Consider the following 22,002-nt stretch of genomic DNA (forward strand, 5'->3'; position numbering starts at 1 on the left):
AAGTAAATGGCTGAATGAGAGAAAACAGCTCCTTAGAAGGATCCAACAGACAATACCAATAATGTAAACTTACACAGCTCGTGTTCAGCACCTCCTGACATGCAAGAAAAAACTGCCACACACGTGGATGTCTGATGTCGCTGGGCTTACCTGAAATCCTCATCAACTCTGTTGAAGCGCATCTGTTCTTTCGGCAATGCTCCACGGCCAAAAATGGGTTCCAGATACACCCACTTCCTCTGAATGTGGTTTAAATTCTGTAGGTATTCATCTAATTCTGCAAGTTTTCTTTCCCAAATTGACACTTTATCTTCAAACCCTTTATAATAAGGAGAATCCTTTAAGGATTGAAGAAGACATCTATTATCTCCAACTTGATTTACTATGTCTTTCCAGTCTTTAATCAGTTTGATAGTTCGACTTTGGCTGTCTTCATAATCAATCAAGGTAAATACTGCTCCAACTCCCCAAAGATCAAGTTCACGTAAAGCTTCTCTGATTGTAACTTCACCTTGTGCCCGACTATTTAAATCCTAATTAACACAAAATATCCATATTATTTCAACATTATGATATACATAAATCACAAAACACCAGTTCATAAGACGTATTTTTGTGTTTTCACAATAAGGAAAAACTAATAAGTGAATATATTTTACATGTAACTCAAGAGAATTACTAATATATCAAGAGGTATCAGATACTAAGCATCCAGGTTCACATAGTCAAAATATATATACAGTTCTGCCATATGCTTTTTACTCTAAAAAAGAAAAAAAAAATTAAGAATCCATCACAAAACACAAAAATAGTTTGGTTTTGGGGGACCACACCCTGGACTGAAGGCGGTGCTAAACCGCTGAGCCACCCGGGCTGCCCAGGAGATATTTATAAGAGTGATTCTTACTTTAAGGTCTGATGCTTTGGCAACAATTGTATCCGCTACTCTGAGGAGATCACCAAACAGCAGTTTTTCCAGGCTAGTTCCCCGAGGGAGGCCAAGCAGACGAAAAAGATCAAGCCAGTGATCTGGGGAAAGATGCTCCCCTCTCACATACTTCAAAATAGGTATTACAGTCTGTTAAAAAAGACAGATACAGACATGAACATATATTATCAAAATGCAAATTGCTGTTTTATGATTAGCTATAAAAATATTGATTGCTCTATTATCTTTTTTAATAACCTTGAAATCAAATTTTCAAATAGATTTGCATAAAATTTTTTGTTACACATTGCTGTGGATACATGCAAATATCCCTTTGTAGTTTGATCTATTTTAAAACATGACCTAAAATATTTCTATTTTTACTATTTAGGATACAACCTATATCCTAAATACACTAAATGACCCATATCCTAAATTGCACTAGCAGTTTGGTAGTACCAGTAGCACTAGGTATAAACACTCCAATTTGTAATGTTAAGCAAAAATTTGTTAGTTAAAACTTTTCAAAAGAATAGCAGAAATATCAATAATTTCTATGGTTTACTCTGTATTTCCTATCTTTTGAATGTAATGGAATCATTAAAAAACAAAAACAAAAATCCAGCTCACTGGGCTACACAATTAAAAGATGCATGGAAGACCCAAACATTACTCTGGCATAGCAGCACAAGCACCAGGGTCTTACTTTGTATCTGTCAACTTCCGATTGCAATTTCACAGTCATAGACGAATGTTCTTCCACTTTCCTTAACCTGTCATGCCAAGTCATCAAGAACTCCTCCAACAGATATATCTTAGTCCTGTAAAACACCAGGGACGTCTTAAAATGTACATCTCCAAACACACTACCAAAGCATAAGAATCTAAACAGTGTTTATGAGCCAAACCGAAAAGTAATCCAGTCTTCACTGGCCATTTCCTGAAGGCCCTGCTGAAACTCTTCATAAAGCACCCAAATCTGTGCACAGCTCTCAATGTCCTTGGAGATGCTGTATGCCAAGGAGAAGTTGGGCTCTTCTAGTCCAAAATGATGGCAATCATCACTATAGAAACACAGTGAAATAGCAATAGATATTTTTAAAAACTATTACATATCAACTTTATTTAACTGCATTGCCTGTCTGTGCCCATATACCTGACAGTGGGGCAGACAGTGGGAGAGTGACCGCATGAGAATTTTACTGTAACTATTTAAGTATCACCTCTTTAAATTCATAAATGTGCATTTTTCTAAAGGAGTCAAAGTGGAGTTGGTAACATAAATGCATCATATACGTCATATAAAAATAATCAGAATTATATATATTCGTGAATTAACTGAGAAAACATTAATATTACTATCCAAGGGTTAGATTCTAGAATATAAGATATCCTTCATCTAATGGGTATAACACCATTTAATAAATAATACTAAACCCTTCACTCCCCCATTAAGACAATTACCTCATGAATGCATTTGCCTTAACAGACCAAACCTAAAATAACGCTTAAGCTTAACCCACTAAGCTACCCAGGTACTCAGAAGGTATTAAGTGTCTGCCTTCAGCCTAAGTCATGATCCCAGGATCCTGGGATGGAGTCCTGCATCAGCAGGGAGTCAGCTTCTCCCTCTGCCCCAACCCCTCCCCACAACTCGCAGGTGCGCTCTCTCAAATAAAATCTTTAAAAAAAATAAAATAAACTTAATACCTTATTTTAACATAAAACCATTTTTTTCTTGAATTCATTATTTTGCTAGGTTCATTTTTTTTCCCCCTCAGAGTCTCTGAAAGCAATTTTCATTAACTTTTTATACCCCATTTTTAAATACAATGAAATCACAGAAAGCAAGTATTCCAACTCCCTAATTTAACTTTTTCAATTTAATTTTCTGTTATGCTTCTAGGCCTAAGGAGAAATTTGCTTTTAATATCCTGACAGAACCCAGCCATGACTCCTAAGAATGCAGCACCATGAGCACTTACTAGTTTTGTTTAGAAAACTACAGAAGTTTATAAGGAAAAACATTAAGATAAACATGTATAAGAACATCACTGGCTTAACATATGTACAAGTATAAATCAAAATGACTACAACCAATTTTAAAAAACCTACACTAGCTTTTTCCTTATGACTTCAAGATCATCAAATTCAATTTTTTTCTCTTTTATTAACTTGGCACTTGTATCAAGAACGTTTTGCTGGCCAGTTTCAATAATATCATCACCAGGCTTTAGTTGGTCCCAACGAGCTTTAAATTTTTCCAATTCTTGATAAAATATCTGAAGACGTGACTTTACATTTCCTTTCATTACTTCGATCTGTAAGAGTTTATACAATTCAATTCAGAGTAAAATCTTGCTTTCCTTTCACATTTTATTTCCAACATTTTCTATTTAGAAGTGAAAAAACAATACCAATTTTTCAAAAGATATTTTCAATTATTAATTTCAAATACAATAAAATTTTGATTTTAAAAACACAGAATTAGACCATAAATATTCAGTAATAAGAGATAAACTGCAAGCATCATCATTAAAAAAAATAATAATTCATGTTATCCGCAGCTTCTACCACAACTATCAACAAAGTTGATAGGATTAAACAGTGTTTAGCCAATGACCGTCAGCTGCAGCACCGAGCACACAGCTGCCTAGGTAGTAAGGAGGTGCATCCCAGTGTCCCATACCAAAGAGCAGGTGCAGTCGATGGGACCGAAGCACCACAGATGTGTATATATAAAATTCTTACCTACCTGAGTGATGATAGAATAAAGATCAGCAAGAAATCTTAGGTGAGAAAAAAAAAAATCAAGTTTCCATTTTAACAAAATGACTAAAAGGTTCTTACCTGATCTTTAATCATAAGTTGGTGACTTTCCATCATCAACTCAAATTTATCCCACTTAGCCTTCAAATTGCTAATTGTTTCCAAACCTCCACCTGCCACAGTTCGTAGAAGTCTGTTTTTATCTTCAGCTTCTTGGAATAAGGGCAAAATCTAAAAGTTGAAGAAATAACATATAAAAAAAACAACCTATTTTATCAAATTTCTTAGGGTCCCATTATTTTAATTTGTTCCATGACCTGTTTTCTAAAATCAAGATTCTAACCATGAGCTGACCAACTGGACGAGATTATATGGACTCCTTTACAATACTGGAATGACATGATATTTCTAAATAGTCACATAATATGACCTAATTTAAATATCTCCACTACAGTAGAAACAAATTGGAAACTGTACTATGCAATTCTTACCTCTGGTTTCCGTTCTTGTAGCTTACTATATTGTAAATTTGCATCACCTATCTCCTCCACAGACTGTGGCATAATTGTTAAAACTTCCATAGCTTCCATAACAAATGTGTCAATGTCATGCAGGTGAGCTAAATAGGCAACATTGAAATAGAATGTTTTTATCACCAAAAATATTCCATTGCATCATTTTAAAAATCAAAGAGTGTTAGAATTGATCACTGCACAACATACACCAAAGCTTAAATTATCATTTGCTCATACAACGAAATTTTAAAATACAGAATAAGAAATTTCTTGTCTTGAAAGTTGTTTCATATTATACCTCAAAATTTTGAGGAAGTTAAAATGTGCTCATTAGTAAATTTTATTCAAAATTGGTAATTCTCCAGTGTTTTAAGTAATGTTAAGACATCTCAGTTCAATGGAAAAAGAAACAATGTAGTATATTGGAAAACAGTAGTAATTTGAAGAAATAAGAAAAAAAATTATAGCAGAATTGCCTACATTTCTCAGTAACATAAACAACAAACTGATACTAAATCCTACTGCAAACAGTAAAAACGCCTTCCATTTAGACCTCTCAAGAGGTGAACATGGTTCATACTTTATTAAAATTGTCATTAAGCACCCGTAATTCTAGGTTGATTTTAAACATCACTGGAATTCACACTTCATAACTATCAAAGTACATACCTTTATGAATAAAACTAGGTTAAGATGCAAATTAAAAAGTGTACTTACCCTGGATGGACTTCTTCAAAGAGAGAACAAGCATATCAAATAACTTCTGGATGAGATCATCGATCACAGTCTTCACAGGGTTACAATTAATATTTAAACAATCTACCTTGACCGCACTGAAAAATGCCAGTGGACATACTTCAACATAAAAGACTTAGTAGAAGAAAAGTCTCATTATGGTGATTTTATGTAACACATTTCAAAATGTAACTCAAAGAGTATTACTGCGATCTTTAAGCACATTTAGATTTCATTCAGTAAAAATGCTTTCCACGTATTATGAAGTTTTCATTTAAACAATAATTTTGCTATAATACTACAGTTTTTTAGTCTCATATGAATATATTTAAACACTGACAAGCCCTTTACTTGTCACAGCATGTAATGCACTTATTTGAATATTCGTAACATGATATCAGTATTCTGTAGTCAAAGTCAAGTCATAAGGGAAAGAAAAACAGAGAAAGGGAATATAGATTACTAAGACAAAATAATAAGATGCCATTTTATAACTATAAAATTAACAAAAATGTAATGAACTGTTAATTCATATCTTCAACTGTGTGGGATTATCAGAACTGATAATTATCAATTATCAGAACTGCTGGTCAGAGTATAAAACCATGCCATGTTTGTGAGAAGCCATTTAGCCATATGTATCAAGTAATTTTAAAATAGGCACATTCTTTGTCTTTATAACCTCGCCTTTAGACTTATCCTAAGGAAACTTTCAGAGCAGATCCAAGATTTATAGAAAAGTATCCTCTTCAAAGCATTAATTATAATAGTAAAAATTAGAAATAAGTTAAATATAAAAATAGCAAAATAATTATATATCCATACAATTATTACCTAGTGATTTGAGGACTAGGTAATAAGATAAAATACTGAAGATCAGTGTTAAATAACAGGATATGATATAATCTAAATTTTGTAAGTATATGTACTAATATATTCAAAGTATCAAATATTGAGAACAATATCTGTATTTTAAAAAATTTATAAAACAAATGTACTGTTTTAATGATCAGGTAAAAAAGGCATACATTTTTTAAGAACACTAATTCTCATTATCCTTAAAGCAAACTGTAATGTTCTAAGTAAATGGATGTTGAACCAGACTTGTTCATCTAAGGAAATCTCATGCTTATCTTAAATTATACAAATTTTTTAAAAGGTTGGAAATTATGGTCACAAAGATTATTATTACAAAGCTACTCATCCTTTCTGAAGCACAGGGCCAGGTAACATTTTAGAAAGCAAATTATATGAGTTAAATATTCACGTCTATTATAAAAACATTATTTTCCCCTAAAGCTTATTCTCAGTCACCCAGTAATTGCAGTTTTTTTTTTTTTTAAGATTTTATTTATTTATTTGAGAGAGCACAAGCATGAGCAGGAAGCAGAGGCAGAGGGAGAAGTCCTCCCAAGGCAGGACTCAATCCCAGAACCCCAGCATCATGACCTGATTTATGACGGAGCCACCCAGGTGTCCAACTGCACAGGTTTAAACTGCAGATCTTTACCAGCAAAACTTAAGAGCCAATTTACTTAATATGAAATTTCAAATAATTTTTGAAATTGTGAGACCTAAAATGTCAAGATTTCTAATACTTGATAAAGAGAGATGATTTCAGTAAACCTTATAAATTAATTATACCATAGTTTGCTAAAGAAATAAGATAAAGTGGTCTGATTGCAGCAAAGTTGTACTCATTGACTACAGAATCCTGTGGTCAGGCTGAATTCACCTTTCACTTGAAAACACTGGTAACATGAAAAGGAGGCTCCAAAAAAAAAAAAAAAGAAAGAAAAGAGGCTCCCTTCAGCCATAGATAAAATGGCATGCCCTAGGCAGCCTCGCCCAAAACCATGCCCTTCCTATAGCATCCAAAATACATGAGAATATAGCTTTTCTAATCTTACAGTGTATTTCTAAGTTTCCATGAGATAATATCTGTGTGCCTGTAAACATGTATTTGAGCTTTCATGAATACACTTTAATTTATTAGCGGGAAATACCAAAATGGAAAAACGGAATGCAGGACGGGCATTCTTTTTGTTTGGTTTGGCAGCCACGGTGTGGAAAGCTGTCTACACTGAAGGACAGACAGGCTGTACTGACGGCAGCTCAGGCTCTTGAGCACTCAAGCACAACGAGCAAGACTGGGTTCAGAGAGTATCCAGCAGAGAAGAGAAAGCTCCATACAAACGCTACAAACTAATATTAATGGCATATCATTATCTCAATCATCTCAGCTCAAACTCTCAAGTCATTTGTCTCTTCTCTACTCTTCTTCCCTCATTTCCCTCCCACCATAAAACATTGTAAAAGTATTTTACAATAGTTCATAATAGTTCCTCCTCCCCATTTGAGTACCAACCACTTAATTCAATTACTCATTGCTGGTCTCCTGGTTAACGACAGACTAACCGCTCTTCCTCCAGGATCTATTTCTTCCACCAAAACTCCTACGTTCCAGATTAACATCCCTCATGTAGACATACTGACACACTTCTGTCTAGAAATCTTCAATAGCTAACCACTCTAGTGAATGAACCACTCTTCATTCTAGTATGAAGAAAACTCAAATTTCCCATTTTAGAATATAAAACTCTCCCAAATCTGTATGTTAATTACCCCTTTCCAGAACATGTCCTCTAATCCCTGATAAAACAGTTACTCACAAAATTCCCAGTTAACCAACTTCTCATTTTCAATATATAAATCTCTTTCCTGGACCTTTAAGCGAACCTTTAATTCTTATTTCTCCCTGTCAAAATTCTAGTTTAAGGATTTCTATATTAAAGAAACTTCCTCCAATTTTGCCCCAAATGGATGCAATGTCATCATCCTGTACACCTCCACAGTCTTCTGTTCAGTCTCTAAAATGGAGTATTTTATCTGGTATTAATAATAACTATAATCATTAGCATTTACTGAGAACTTCACCTGTACCAGTATTTTATATGCAAATTACTCATTTAATTCTCAAAACACTTTATGATAAATACTATATTTGTAACTATGTTAAAGCTGAGGAAATGGTGGTTAACAGACTCTATATGGCTGTCCAACTCTTGCAGCTGGTATGAGCCATGTCACTCCAGAGCCTAATCTCTTAACCCCTGTGCGGACACACGTACTGCATCATCAAACAGCAAGCAACTTGAGGTGCTCTGTCTTCATTTTTATACTGCCACAGGACAAGGTTTGCATACTATAAATGCTCACCAAATAGTTATTAAACGAATGAACAAATGAAATAAAAGTAATATTATCCTTTATAGGTAATATATGCACGGTTCAACAGGCCTTTCATTGAGCTTATTGCAAAGAGTGGTTCCAGTGATGTGAATTTCATTTATGATGGGAGAGCTATATTCTCAAGTAGATGGGTTGTGACATGCCCCTCAGAGGGTCTCCTCCACATTTAGGGCAGCACACACAGGCAGCACTGTGTTGTGAGGCTGCCAGGGCATTCCAAAAGAAAGCAAGCAACAGAAATCAGAGTCAAATGTGAGATCCTCATGCCAGGTCTGCAGGGAAGCCTCTCCCCACCGCCCCTCCCCCCAATCTACTCTCTCCAACTAGGTCCCAGCCAGCAGAACTTCTAGAAGAAAAATTTCTTTTAGTCTCAGCAATGTCCTACTCAGAAAATACTCCAGAGTCACAGCTGGGCTTTATAGGAGGAAAGAAGGTGACCTGACTTCCATACCGCCAAGTGAAAAGTACCTTTACCATCGCACAGCAGAAACGGCTAATAGCACACATATAATGACTAACTTCCGACTAACCTTGGAGGGGACGGGGCCAAATGGCAGAGTAGTAGGGTCTCCAAGTTACCTGTCCCCAATAACTTACATAGATAACTTTCAAATCATCCTAAAAACCTACATTTTCAGCCTGAGATTTGAAGAGATAACAGCTGTAATGCTACAGAGAGAAGAGTCTGCACTTCTAACAACGTAGGAAGGTAGGAAAAAAAATAAAGGATCAACTGCGGGAGGCGCCCCACGAAGAGCCTGGCTCAGGCCAGGTGGCGGGTGGCAAGAGCCTCCAGGACAGCAAAGCCCAGCCCCAGAAAAGCAGGAACTTTAAAACTCTGCACTAGATTCTTCCCGGACAGAAAGGCGCTTAGCAGGGAACTCAGGCAAAATCGCGGGAGGAGCAGTGGAGCCTCCAGTCTCCCAGAGTCACTAACAGAAGGAGTGCGCGGGGGAGAGAGCATGCCACACACCCCTCGGCTGAGCTCCTGAAAGGGATGAAGTGCGCGCCCAGCAGGGCCTTGGGAGCTCAGGCAGTACCTCCAGGAAGAGGAGGCTGCGCCCTGCTGCCTTCCGGAGCCAATGGCTCCCAGGAGCACGATTCCAGCAGCACAGGCCCCGGATCACAAGGCGCCAGGGGGTGACAGCCACCAGTGATCCTGCGCTCCCCCTGGGATAGGTGGAGGTGGGGAGCACATAGGACAGCGAGGACGCTCCTGCAGCTGGGCACCCCCAAACTGTGCAGGTCAGCGCCCTAGCCGCCCCGGGGGGCATCCAGGCCAGTGTAGACCGGGAGACTGCAGTAGTTACTATGAGGAGTTGACTCCAGGGCTGGAGAGCTAGTCCCACCAACAGTGCAGGAGGGTTCCCTTTTCTCCACATCCTCTCCAACATTTGTGGTTTCCTGCCTTGTTAATTTTCCCCATTCTCACTGGGGTGAGGTGGTATCTCATTGTGGTTTTGATTTGTATTTCCCTGATGGCAAGTGATGCGGAGAATTTCCTCATGCGCTTGTTGGCCATGTCTATGTCTTCCTCTGTGAGATTTCTGTTCATGTCTTTTGCCCATTTCATGATTGGATTGTTTGTTTCTTTGCTGTTGAGTTTAATAAGTGCTTTACAGATCTTGGAAACTAGCCCTTTATCTGATACGTCATTTGCAAATATCTTCTCCCATTCTGAACGTTGTCTTTTAGTTTTGTTGACTGTATCCTTTGCTGTGCAAAAGCTTCTTATCTTGATGAAGTCCCAATAGTTCATTTTTGCTTTTGTTTCTTTTGCCTTCGTGGATGTATCTTGCAAGAAGTTACTGTGGCTGAGTTAAAAAAGGGTGTTGCCTGTGTTCTCCTCTACGATTTTGATGGAATCTTGTCTCACATTAAGATCTTTCATCCATTTTGAGTTTATCTTTGTGTATGGTGAAAGAGAGTGGTCTAGTTTCATTCTTCTGCACGTGGATGTCCAATTTTCCCAGCACCATTTATTGAAGAGACTGTCTATTTCCAGTGGATAGTCTTTCCTCCCTTGTTGAATATTAGTTGACCATAAGGTTGAGGGTCCACTTCTGGATTCTCTATTCTGTTCCATTGATCTATGTGTCTGTTTTTGTGCCAGTACCACACTGTCTTGCAATAGTAACTCTGAATGTGAATGGGCTTAATGACCCCATCAAAAGACGCAGGGTTTCAGATTGGATAAAAAAGCCAGACCCATCTATTTGCTGTCTACAAGAGACTCATTTTAGACCTAAGGACACCTACAGTCTGAAAATGAAAGGTTGTGGGCCATTTACCATTCAAATTACCCTCAAAAGAAAGCAGGGCTAGCAATCCTCATATCCGATAAATTAAAGTTTATCCCAAAGACTGTATAAGAGATGAATATTAATGCCCCTAATGTGGGAGCTGACAAGTATATCAATCAATTAATAACCAAAGTAAAGACATACTTAGATAATAATACACTTATACTGGGGGGCCTCAACACGACGCTATCTGCAAATGACAGATACTCTAAGCACAACATCTCCAAAGAAACAAGCTTTAAACAATACACTGGGCCAAACGGATTTCACAGATATTTACAGAACTTTAGATCCAAATGGAACTGAATACACATTCTTCTCAAGTACACATGGAACTTCCTCCAGAATAGACCACATACTGGGTCACAAATCAGATCTCAACTGATACCAAAAGATTGGGATTGTCCCCTGCATATTTTCAGACTATAATGCTTTGAAACTTGAACTCAATCACAAGAAGAAATTTGGAAGAAACTCAAACATGTGGAGGTTAAAGAGCATCCTGCTAAAAGGTGAACGGGTCAACCAGGAATTTAGAGAAGAATTTAAAAGATTTAAAAGATTCATGGAAAATGAGGAGAATGAAGATACAACTGTTCAAAATCTTTGGCATACAGCAAAAGCAGTTCTGAAAGGGAAATACATCACAATACAAGCATTCCTCACAAATCTGGAAAAAAAACTCGAATACACAAGCTAACCTTGCACCTAAAAGAACCGGAGAAAGAACAGCAAATAAAACCTACACCAAGCAGAAGAAGAGAGTTAATAAAGATTCCAGCAGAACTCCATGAAATAGAGACCAGAAGAACTGTGGAACAGATCAACAAAACCAGGAGCTGGACCTTTAAAAGAATTAAGAAGATAGATAAACCATTAGCCAGCCTTATTTAAAAAAAAAAAAAAAAAGACTAATAAAATCACGAATGAAAAAGGGGAGATCACAACCAATACAAAGGAAATACAAACGATTTTAAAAACATATTATGAGCAACTATACACGAATAAATTAGGCAATCTAGAAGAAATGGACGCATTTCTGGAAAAGCACAAACTACCAAAACTGGAACAGGAAGAAACAGAAAACCTGAACAGGCCAATAACCAGGGAGGAAAGGAAGCAGTCATCAAAACCTCCCAAGACACAGAGGTGCAGGGCCAGAGGGCTTCCCAGGTGAATTCTATCAAATGTTTAAAGAAGAAACAATACCTATTCTACTAAATCTGTCCTGAAAGATAGAAAAGGATGGAATACTTCCAAACTCGTTCTCTGAGGCCAGCATCACCTTAATTCCAAAACCAGACAAAGACCCCACCAAAAAGGATAATTATAGACCAATATCCCTGAGGAACACAGATGCAAAAATTCTCAACAAGATACTAGCAATAGGATCCAATAGTACATTAAGAAGATTATTCGCCATGACCAAGTCGGATTTATCCCTGGGATGCAAGGCTGGTTCAACACTCATAAAGCAATCAACGTGATAGATATATCAACAAGAGAAAAAACAACCATATGATCCTCTCAACAGATGCAGAGAAAGCATTTGACAAAATACAGCATCCATTCCTGATCAAAACTCTTCAGAGTATAGGGATAGAGGCAACATTCCACAGCATCTTAAAAGCCATCTACGAAAAGCCCACAGCAAATATAATTCTCAATGGCGAAACACTGGGAGCCTTTCCCTTAAGATCAGGAACAAGACACGGGTGTCTACTCTTACCACTGCTATTCAACATAGTACTAGAAGTCCTAGCCTCAGCAACCAGGCAACAAAAATAAATAAAAGGCATTCAAATTGGCAAAGAAGAAGTCGAACTCTCTCTCTTTGCAGATGACATGATACTGTATATAGAAAACCCCAAGGACTCCACCCCAAGATTGCTAGAACTCATACAGCAATTCGGCAGAGTGGCAGGATACAAAACCAATGCCCAGAAACCAGTGGTAGTTCTATACAACTAACAATGAGACTGAAGAAAGAGAAATTAAGGAGTCAATCCCATTTACAATTGCACCCAAAAGCAAAGATACCTAGGAATAACCTAACCAAACAGGTAAAGGAGGATCTATACCCTAAAAACTACAGAACACTTCTGAAAGAAATTGAGGAAGACACAAAGAGATGGAAAAATATTCCATGCTCATGGATTAGCAGAATTAATAGTGTGAAAATGTCAATGCTACCCAGGGCAATTTACACGTTTAACGCAATCCCTATCAAAATACCATGGACTTTCTTCAGAGAGTTGGAACAAGTAATCTTAAGATTTGTGTGGAAGCAGAAAAGACCCCGAATAGCCAGGGGAATACTGAAAAAGAAAACCAGAGCCGGGGGCATCACAATGCCGGATTTCAAGCTGTTCTACAAAGCTGCAATCATCAAGACAGTGTGGTACTGGCACAGAAACACATAGATCAATGGAACAGAATAGAGAACCCAGAAATGGGCCCTCAACTCTATGGTCAACTAATATTCGACAAAGCAGGAAACACTATCCACTGGATAAAGGACAGTCTCTTCAATAAATGGTGCTAGGAAAACTGGACAGCCACATGAAGAATGAAACTAGACCATTCTCTTACACCATACACAAATGTACACTCAAAATGGATGAAAGATCTAAATGTGAGACTAGATTCCATCAAAATCCTAGAGGAGAACACAGGCAACACCCTTTTTGAACTTGGCCATAGAAACTTCTTGCATCTATGAAGGCAAGGGAAACAAAAGCAAAAATGAACTATTGGGACTTCATCAAGATAAAAACCTTCTGCCCAGCAAAAGAAACAGTCAACAAAACTAAAAGACAATCTACAGAATGGGAGAAGACATTTGCAAATGACATATCAGATAAAGGGCTAGTATCCAGGATCTATAAAGAATTTTTTTTTTAAGATTTTATTTATCTATTTACGAGAGACACAGAGAGAGAGAGAGAGAGGCAGAGAAACAGGCAGAGGGAGAGGCCGACTCCAGGCAGGGAGCCCGACCTGGGACTTGATCCCGGGTCTTCAGGATCACACCCTGGGCCAAAAGCAGGCACTAAACCGCTGAGCCACCCAGGCTGCCCTATATAAAACTTATTAAACTCAACAGCAAAGAAACAAACAATTCAATCATGAAGTGGGTAAAAGATATGAACAGACATTTCACCAAGATGACATAGACATGGCCAACAAGCACATGAGAAAATGCTCTGCATCCCTTGCCATCAGGGAAATACAAATCAAAACCACAATGAGATGCCACCTCACACCAGTGAGAATGGGGAAAATTAACAAGAGAGGAAACAAAAATGTGGGAGAGGATGTGGAGAAAGGGGAACCCTCTTGCACTGTTGGTGGGAATGTGAAATGGTGCAGCCACTCTGGAAAACTATGGAAGTTCCTCAAAGATTTAAAAATGGATCTGCCCTATGACCCAGCAATTGCACTGCCGGGGATTTACCCCAAAGATACAGATGCAGTGTAACACCGGGACACCTGCACCCCAATGTTTATAGCACCAATGTCCACGTTGGCTGAACTGTGGAAGGAGCCTTGGTGTCCATCGAAAGATGAATGGATAAAGAAGATGTGGTCTATGTATACAATGGAATATTACTCAGCCATTAGAAATGACAAATACCCACCATTTGCTTCGACGTGGATGGAACTGAAGGGTATTATGTTGAGTGAAGTAAATCCATCGGAGAAGGACAAATATTATATGGTCTCACTCATTTAGAGAATATAAAAAAATAGTGAAAGGGAATAAAGGGGAAAGGAGAGAAAATGAGTGGAAAATATCAAAGAGGGCGACAGAACATGAGAAACACCTAACTCTGGAAAACAAACAAGGGGGGGTAGAAATAGAGGTGGGCGGGGGGTTGGGGTAACTGGGTGACAGGCACTGAGGGGGGCACTTGACCAGCACTGGGTGTTATGCTATATGTTGGCAAATCGAACTCCAATAAAAAAAAAATATATACCGCACTGGGTGTTACTCTGTATGTTAGTAAATTGAACACCAATAAAAATTTATTAAAAAAAAATATATATATATACCAAAAAAAAATAGTAATGCATGTAATAAAAGAAAAAAAATAACACCTTCCCATACCTTGGAAGTCGTTCTACTTCTTTCCCTTTTATTTTCAGTGCTTTAAAATTTTTCTCCCAATCATGTACAGTAGAAAGATGTTTTTCCAGCTAGAGCTTCCATATCAACTTGCCCAATTACAATCCACTCCTATTTAAAGAATGAAAAACATTATTAAAGAAACAATACTAACATATTAACATGTAAAAGCTTAGGGTCTAACTTAACACTGATAAAAAGGGACAAATGTAAGGTATTCAAATGAATTTCAACATAAGTATGCAAATATAGCTATTACTGTAGAGCCTAAAGGATGAATAGGGAAGAAAACTATTTAACATATTAAAATACAGAGATCGTAACACTTTTTGTTAGATCACAAAAACCTTTAAGATTCTCTTCTCGAATTTGATGTATACACAGAATCACCTTGGCAAAGCCAACGCTACAAATCTGAAAGTATCCATATCCAACCCACTCTAGAAACCAAAAATACAGTGTAGTAGATTATTTCTGTGATGCAGAAGCAGCATCACAGAGGCAGTTCAGAACCGATTGAATACTCAGTCATCCGTCTCAGGAGCATCATAAATGAGCATTAAGCAAAGAATGCAACTGGGATTTATCTTTGGAGGGTGGTAGGATTCACTCAAACAAAAGTAAAAAGTTACATCATCTTAATGAAATTTCTTTACTCCATGGATTGCTCTTGATCCAAAGCATGAAGAAAAAGGATATATTTTTGTGAGAGGAATTAAAATTGACACAACAGGACCCTGTCATATTCCATGTTGATGCAACAAGAGTTTCTCAATTTTCAAATAGTCAAAGACAGGTATCTTAGTATAACTTTTTTCTCATTTGCAGTATAAATGTAGGCTGTATAAGAATCCTCAACTCTGACTCCACCTTGCTATATTTTTATGTTATGACATAAGATAAACTGCAGATCATACATTTCATACTAATTCAATCAGATGAAATATTAGAATAACATGAAATTACATGTTCCCTACCCCAAAGATACAGATGCAATGAAATACCGGGACACCTGCACCCTGATGTTTATAGCAGCAATGACCACAATAGCCAAACTGTGGAAGGAGCCTCGGTGTCCATCGAAAGATGAATGGATAAAGAAGATGTGGTTTATGTATACAATGGAATATTCCTCAGCCATTAGAAACGACAAATACCCACCATTTGCTTCAACGTGGATGGAACTGGAGGGTATTATGCTGAGTGAAATGAGTTAATCGGAGAAGGACAAACATTATATGTTCTCATTCATTTGGGGAATATAAATAATAGTGAAAGGGAATATAAGGGAAGGGAGAAGAAATGTGTGGGAAATATCAGAAAGGGAGACAGAATATAAAGACTCCTAACTCTGGGAAACGAACTAGGGGTGGTAGAAGGGGAGGAGGGTGGGGGTTGGGGGTGAATGGGTGATGGGCACTGAGGGGGGCACTTGATGGGATGAGCACTGGGTGTTATTCTGTATGTTGGCAAATTGAACACCAATAAAAAATAAACTTATTATTAAAAAAAAAAAAAAGAAAGAAATTACATGTTCCATACCTTATGTTGATGTAAAACAGCTGATAATCTCCTGAACAGATCTTCAGCTTTGCTGAAAATAGTCAAAAATCCACTTGCATTTCTATCAATCATAACAGAAAAAATAGACTCCTCTCCTGCCTCACCCACTCCCTTAAACTGATTAGGAATGCCGATGAACCTCTTCATTTCTCTATAATATTTAGCCCGGATTTCTTCAAAAGGAGGCCTGAATTGTAATCGTCCTTGTCTGAAAACAAATAAATAACTTCAAAATATGAATTAGAAAAATATAGACTGAGAATTAAAATGGGTCTAAAAAACCTTACTTGTACATTAAGTCTATGTTTATTTCCGGCAGGTTCTCATTGAGTGCTTCCAAACCCATCTGGTACTGGTGCTCCAGAGCTTTGTACAGCTGATGATTCCAGTGCTGTTTCCATGCATGCATCTCGCTGGCCTGGAAGCCCTGATAGGTTTTATTCACAGTTTGTATTTAAAAATCTAGGTAGTACAATAGAGTTTTCATTTCAAGCTCTTATATCACATAAAATCATATGCAAAAAAAATCCTCATTTTAAACATCTTAAAACATGAAATTCCTTAGTTGCTACTTATACAATTCATATGGAGTCATATACGAAATTCTCTCATTTTCATGCTTATAAATAGTACTCTGAAAGATCAGCATAATTTAAGAGATCGAGTTAATGTCAAATAGATTTTACATATGGACTTTATGATGCTAAAAAAAAGGAAAAACTAACAGAAACTGGTTTATTTCATGAACTTATTAATCCTCTTTCCAAAATTCCATCAAGTAAAGAGCTCTTCTCTCCCCTTTTCACTCTAGAGATACTCTACTGCACATTTTTTTAAAAATAATATACTTAAAATAGGAGTATGCTCCGGAGAGTTTACACATTCTATTTTTCCATATAACCAGAAATACATTGTTTCTAACATTTTTTATTTTTTTCTTCAAGATCTGACAAGTGCATGTACATAATAGGTAGCTCACATTCCACTGAGACCCCACCAGCACCCATGTAGCAGGCTCTGTGGTAGCCACTTTCATATACATATCAAAATATGTATAGAACTGAAATTTCACCCCAAAATGGGGAAAACATATGGAGTTATTTCAATTAATAGGCTTCTGCCTAAGCTCAGCTTTGTGTTCTACAGATATCACAATCACCTACAAGAAAACTAAGGAATGATAAAATTTAAGCACCAACTCGCAGCAACTACCAAGTCTGAACTGAGAAATCTGGCATTCCTTAAGATGTATGGAAACTCGTTTTTATACTTTTTTTTGTTTTTATACTTTTAAATGTAACAGCATTGCCAATGTGTGGTCTATGTAATTCAGTAAAATTCTAAATTTATTAGGAATTTATTAAAGATTTACCTTCACGAACTTTCCATCAATTTGTATATTCACCTTCTGCAAAGGTCATACTCAAAGTGTAGACCCCAAGTGGACATACTTTACCTGTGCTTCTACACTGGCTAAGCCAGTTCTCAATTCTTGTAATCCATCTTTCCAGCGCTGTTGCTGCCTCAGCAGATCAATATTCATAAGAACTACCACCTGTTAAAAATTAAAGTATGATAGTCTCAAAGGAGCCCCAGAAAAAACTAACTTTTCAGTGGAAAAACCTGAAAGACTCCACTGTAACCAAGTGATGATATTAACTCAACCTAGAAGACACATGAATTCCTGAATAAGGCCGTGGCAAAGGCAGAACGGCAGTGCCGAGGCATCTCTGTCCAAACTGTATCACCTCCCTCTAATAATGAGAAAACACCACGTACACCCATAGCGAGAGACTTCTACAAACAACTATCTATAACAAAGTGGTGAAACAGAAGGAAAGCCTGAGGAGGACGTGCCTGCAGAGCCTCCAAAACTTCATGCAAGGCAGGATCCTGGGCAGGATCATGGAGAAGGAAATGGAGAGCAGCAGAAAAGCTGGAAAATTCAAAGCCATCGATTCCCTAGTTTTGACAAGCGTACTATGGAAACACAAGTGGTTGACAACAGACGAAGGCGAAGGCAAGTGTCAAGTCTGCTCTACTTCTGCAACTTTAAGTCTGGTAGATAACTGACTTCCAAATAAGAAGTATTTATATATCCCAATTACGACTTAAGTAATACTAGTCATAGCTTATCCAACTTTATAAATAAAACGTACCTTCTCACAAAATATAGTGTGCCATTTCCTCAGTTTCCTATTTTCAGTGGCAAGTCGTTGAGCAGCATTTTGGAGTTTTTGGATGTAGCCTTCTAATTCTTTAGGATTATCCCAAGTAATTTGTGACTTTCCCCCACTTCCTGCTTTCGAATTCTAAGGTATAACAAACATCGTTTAACATTTAAATGCATCTGTCTTTTCCTAAAGGTTCCACATTCAAAATCTTAAGTCCAATTACCCCTAACACTCATCTGCAATAAAAAAGCATATAGTAATTTTTCCATTTTACAAATGGTAAGGCAGTCTTGCAAACTGGATAGCCCCATCCCTTCCAAGTTCTCCCTCTGAGAGCAAAACCATCTGATGACATAGCACACTCAGAAGGAAGGAAGAGAGAAGCAAAAAGGCAGACTGAGCAGAGGCTGGCAGGCTTCCCTAACATCGCCCTCACATCTGGAAGCCTCCACCCTGTAGCCCCCTTCAGGAAAACACACACGCGCACACACACACACACGTGCACACACACACAGACAAACCTCCAGAAGAAGCCTGTTCCCTCTAGCTAATGACCAGGCGAGGAAAACAGCAGCCTAACAAAAGCCAATCTTTTTAGCAATACCCACCCTATTCTTGCCAACACCGAGGGGAAAAACAGCGCTCTGCAGTCTGTGTTGTACCAGACAGCTGAGCTTCTGTCCAGCACTTGTCAAAAGCAGGCAGTGCTCCACGTCCCCTGCCAGGGTAACGAAAGACCAGCTGAGCCTGCACCCCTGCTTTGCAGCAATGGAGGAGTTGGATGGTGCCTCCCCCCTGAGCCACACTGGTAGGCTCAGCACAGAGCTGAGGTGTAAGAGTGGGCCCTGACCTGCCTCTCTGCTCATTGGCAATGCTCTGTTCTCATCAGTGTGCTGCTACCTGCAAGGCCCAGCCAGCCTCTCCTCTGGCCCCACAGGGCATTCATCCTGTCAGAAACATCACCCTACACACAGAGGACAAGACACTCAAAGGGCAGGTTCTCAGCTGAGGCCGCGACAGCCAGAAGCAAGCAGAACCCCATCCCTCAAGTGCAAAAAAAAAAAAACCTGTGAACCATAGATTGTGTACCTGCCGGAAATATCCTCCAGGAGAGAGGGGGAAGGACAACTCTCAGACAAAGAAAAGGAGGGAGAATGTATCTGCAGCAAACCTGATCTGAAAGCACAGCTACAGGCAGTCCTCTGGGTAAGAATTGCAAAAACACTGGGGTGAGGAAAGTAAACAATCCTTCTCAAGAATTTTTTAAATCAGATGCAGTGATTGAAGCAAAAACTAGAGTCCCATGTGAGTACAGAGGAGTCTACATCCTCAGAGCAAGTACACAGAAATGGAGTGAGAAGGGGGCTACAGCAGTCAGCTCTCAGCAGATGTAGGGCCAGCAACAAGGCCTAGAATATGGAGAGCCTCAATCAACAGCCGAAAATGAGTGAAGCGAGGATAATACCTCCAACAGAATCCTGTGGGATAGCTTAAAAAGCAATGACCTTGTCATTACCATGCACCAGTTACTGCTGTATTCCCTGAGATTATAAAATCAGTTAAACTGGAATCCGTGATCTCTACTCCAGTTAGCAGCCAGGAGATTAGAAAGAGCCTCCCTATTCCTTCTCCTTCCATCTTGGTTCCTTATCTACTCTTCTGTCTCATTTAACACATGCTAAACAGATTATTTACTTCTCACAACTCGATTTCTCATGGAAAAATCGAGAGGTTACTTTGAATAGATTTATTAGAGAAAAAGAGTTTAAAGGTATACAATTAAATATTATAAGGTGAAAAATAATAAAATATTATCCCATTTTCAGAAGTATATTTGCAAATACCCCAGAAAAAAAAGCTTACAGGATATTCACCCACTATTAAGAATGGCCATCCCTTGGTGGTACAATTTTAAAACTTTTTTTCCTTTTTGTTTACCAGAATTCTTTAAATTTTCCATTATAAATTCATATTGAGTTTTGGCAATAAAAAAGTTTATAATAGGAATTATCTGACTTCTAATAAATTTGAAGTCTGAGAACTAGCGTGCAGAACAGTTAGTGGAACCGGTCTGCATGCTATCCCTCAAAAGGCCCGATCCAAAGAAGGACCCTTACCTGACACCTGAACACCTGCAGCATGGTGGCTTCCCATCACCCTCACCTTTAAGACTGGTTCACTGTACCCAAACAACATGGCTTATGCTGAACACCTGATATCCTCCTGGGAACCTGGAATTTTAGTACAGAGCAGGCACAAGACACCTACATGACTAACCCCCGGTGAGTGTCTGAGCACCAAGGCCCCCGATGGTCTTCCTGGGGAGACAACACTTCACACGTAAGACAGCTTCTGCTGGGGGAGTGAAGGATGCCCTGTGGAACTCCACTGGAAGGACTCCTGAAAGCTCACACCTGCTTTCCCTGGGACCTCACTCTCATGCCCTGTGCTAACTCTGCTCTGAAGCCTCTTGCTGTTACAAATCATATATCAATCAGCTGTGAGTAAACTATACCCAGAGTCCTATCAGTCCTCCCAGAAAATCAGAGAACCTGGGGGTCTTTTTTTTTTTTTAAGATTTTTTTAATTTATTTATTCATGAGAGATACAGAGAGACAGAGAGAGAGGCAGAGACACAGGCAGAGGGAGAAGCAGGCTCCATGCAGGGAGCCCGACGCGGGACTCGATCCCAGAACTCCAGAACTCCAGGATCATGCCTTGGGCCGAAAGCAGGCGCTCAACCACTGAGCGACCCAGGCATCCCAAACCTGGTGGTCTTGAGGAAAATCACAACTAGCAATCCACTTCCAAATAAAATAAGAAAAGGACAAATTCCTCTTCTACTTCCTTTTTAAATATTTTATGTCTGTTCAGACTAACACTGTAGATTTCAAAACCCACCAGTCACACAGTAACAGTTTAAAAAGTATTGTAGGTTTTTCTAATGCCATATGTGTGTGTATTGAAACAAGCACAGATAAAAAACAAACACTAAATTATAAAATCAGATGATGAAAAAGCACTTAAGACTCTGGTATATCAAGACCTCACACCTCAGTGAGTTAGTAAATAGCATACCAACCATATACTATAGATACTAAATCAACTGATCAAACTCTGTGTGAAACACTCTAACTATTTAAATCTACAGATGGGAAAATGTTACTTGTTAAGAGTAAAGGAAGTCATTGGGGAACAAAACAAAACTTTAGATCAATGGTAAGTGGCAGGGTATCTAATTATAACATAAAAAGTCCATTTACCTTAATTATCTGTTCAAACGCTAATGCAGATTGTAGCATCATTGGTCTCTGGCTTTGAATCATTTGCTGATCAATAGAATTATAAAAATGTGCCACCTACAAAGTAAAAGTATAATTAGCAATAATCAATAATAACAATTTTTCATTTGTTTTAATTTTTAATTATTTGAATGGAAATAACCCTTCTCATGCTAAGATTTAACAAAAAAAATAGTTTTCATCTCTAATAGAGCATTTATGCATGTATTAGTATATGCAATCAACAATTACATGTTGAGTTCCTATAATCTGCCAAGTCATGCCCTAGGGGCTGATTAAACAAAGATCATAAAACACAGTCCCTACAATCAAGAAGTTCACAGTCTCAAGAG

At 38.1% G+C, this 22,002-nt stretch overlaps 1 protein-coding gene across 1 annotated transcript in view; it reads right to left on the reverse strand.

The window, feature by feature from the left end:
- The window catches only part of DYNC2H1 (dynein cytoplasmic 2 heavy chain 1), a 339,893-nt gene that overhangs the window by 297,995 nt on the left and 19,896 nt on the right, over positions 1–22,002 (reverse strand). The window contains 15 exon segments of the mRNA XM_025465708.3: positions 151–533; positions 908–1,078; positions 1,635–1,749; positions 1,837–1,992; positions 3,044–3,249; positions 3,779–3,928; positions 4,189–4,316; positions 4,930–5,045; positions 14,614–14,702; positions 14,704–14,742; positions 16,174–16,402; positions 16,482–16,621; positions 17,651–17,749; positions 18,354–18,506; positions 21,632–21,727. Coding sequence (XP_025321493.3) covers positions 151–533; positions 908–1,078; positions 1,635–1,749; positions 1,837–1,992; positions 3,044–3,249; positions 3,779–3,928; positions 4,189–4,316; positions 4,930–5,045; positions 14,614–14,702; positions 14,704–14,742; positions 16,174–16,402; positions 16,482–16,621; positions 17,651–17,749; positions 18,354–18,506; positions 21,632–21,727 — 2,270 coding nt within the window.

Source organism: Canis lupus, chromosome 5, assembly GCF_003254725.2.
Source record: "Canis lupus dingo isolate Sandy chromosome 5, ASM325472v2, whole genome shotgun sequence".
NCBI classification, from domain to species: domain Eukaryota; kingdom Metazoa; phylum Chordata; class Mammalia; order Carnivora; family Canidae; genus Canis; species Canis lupus.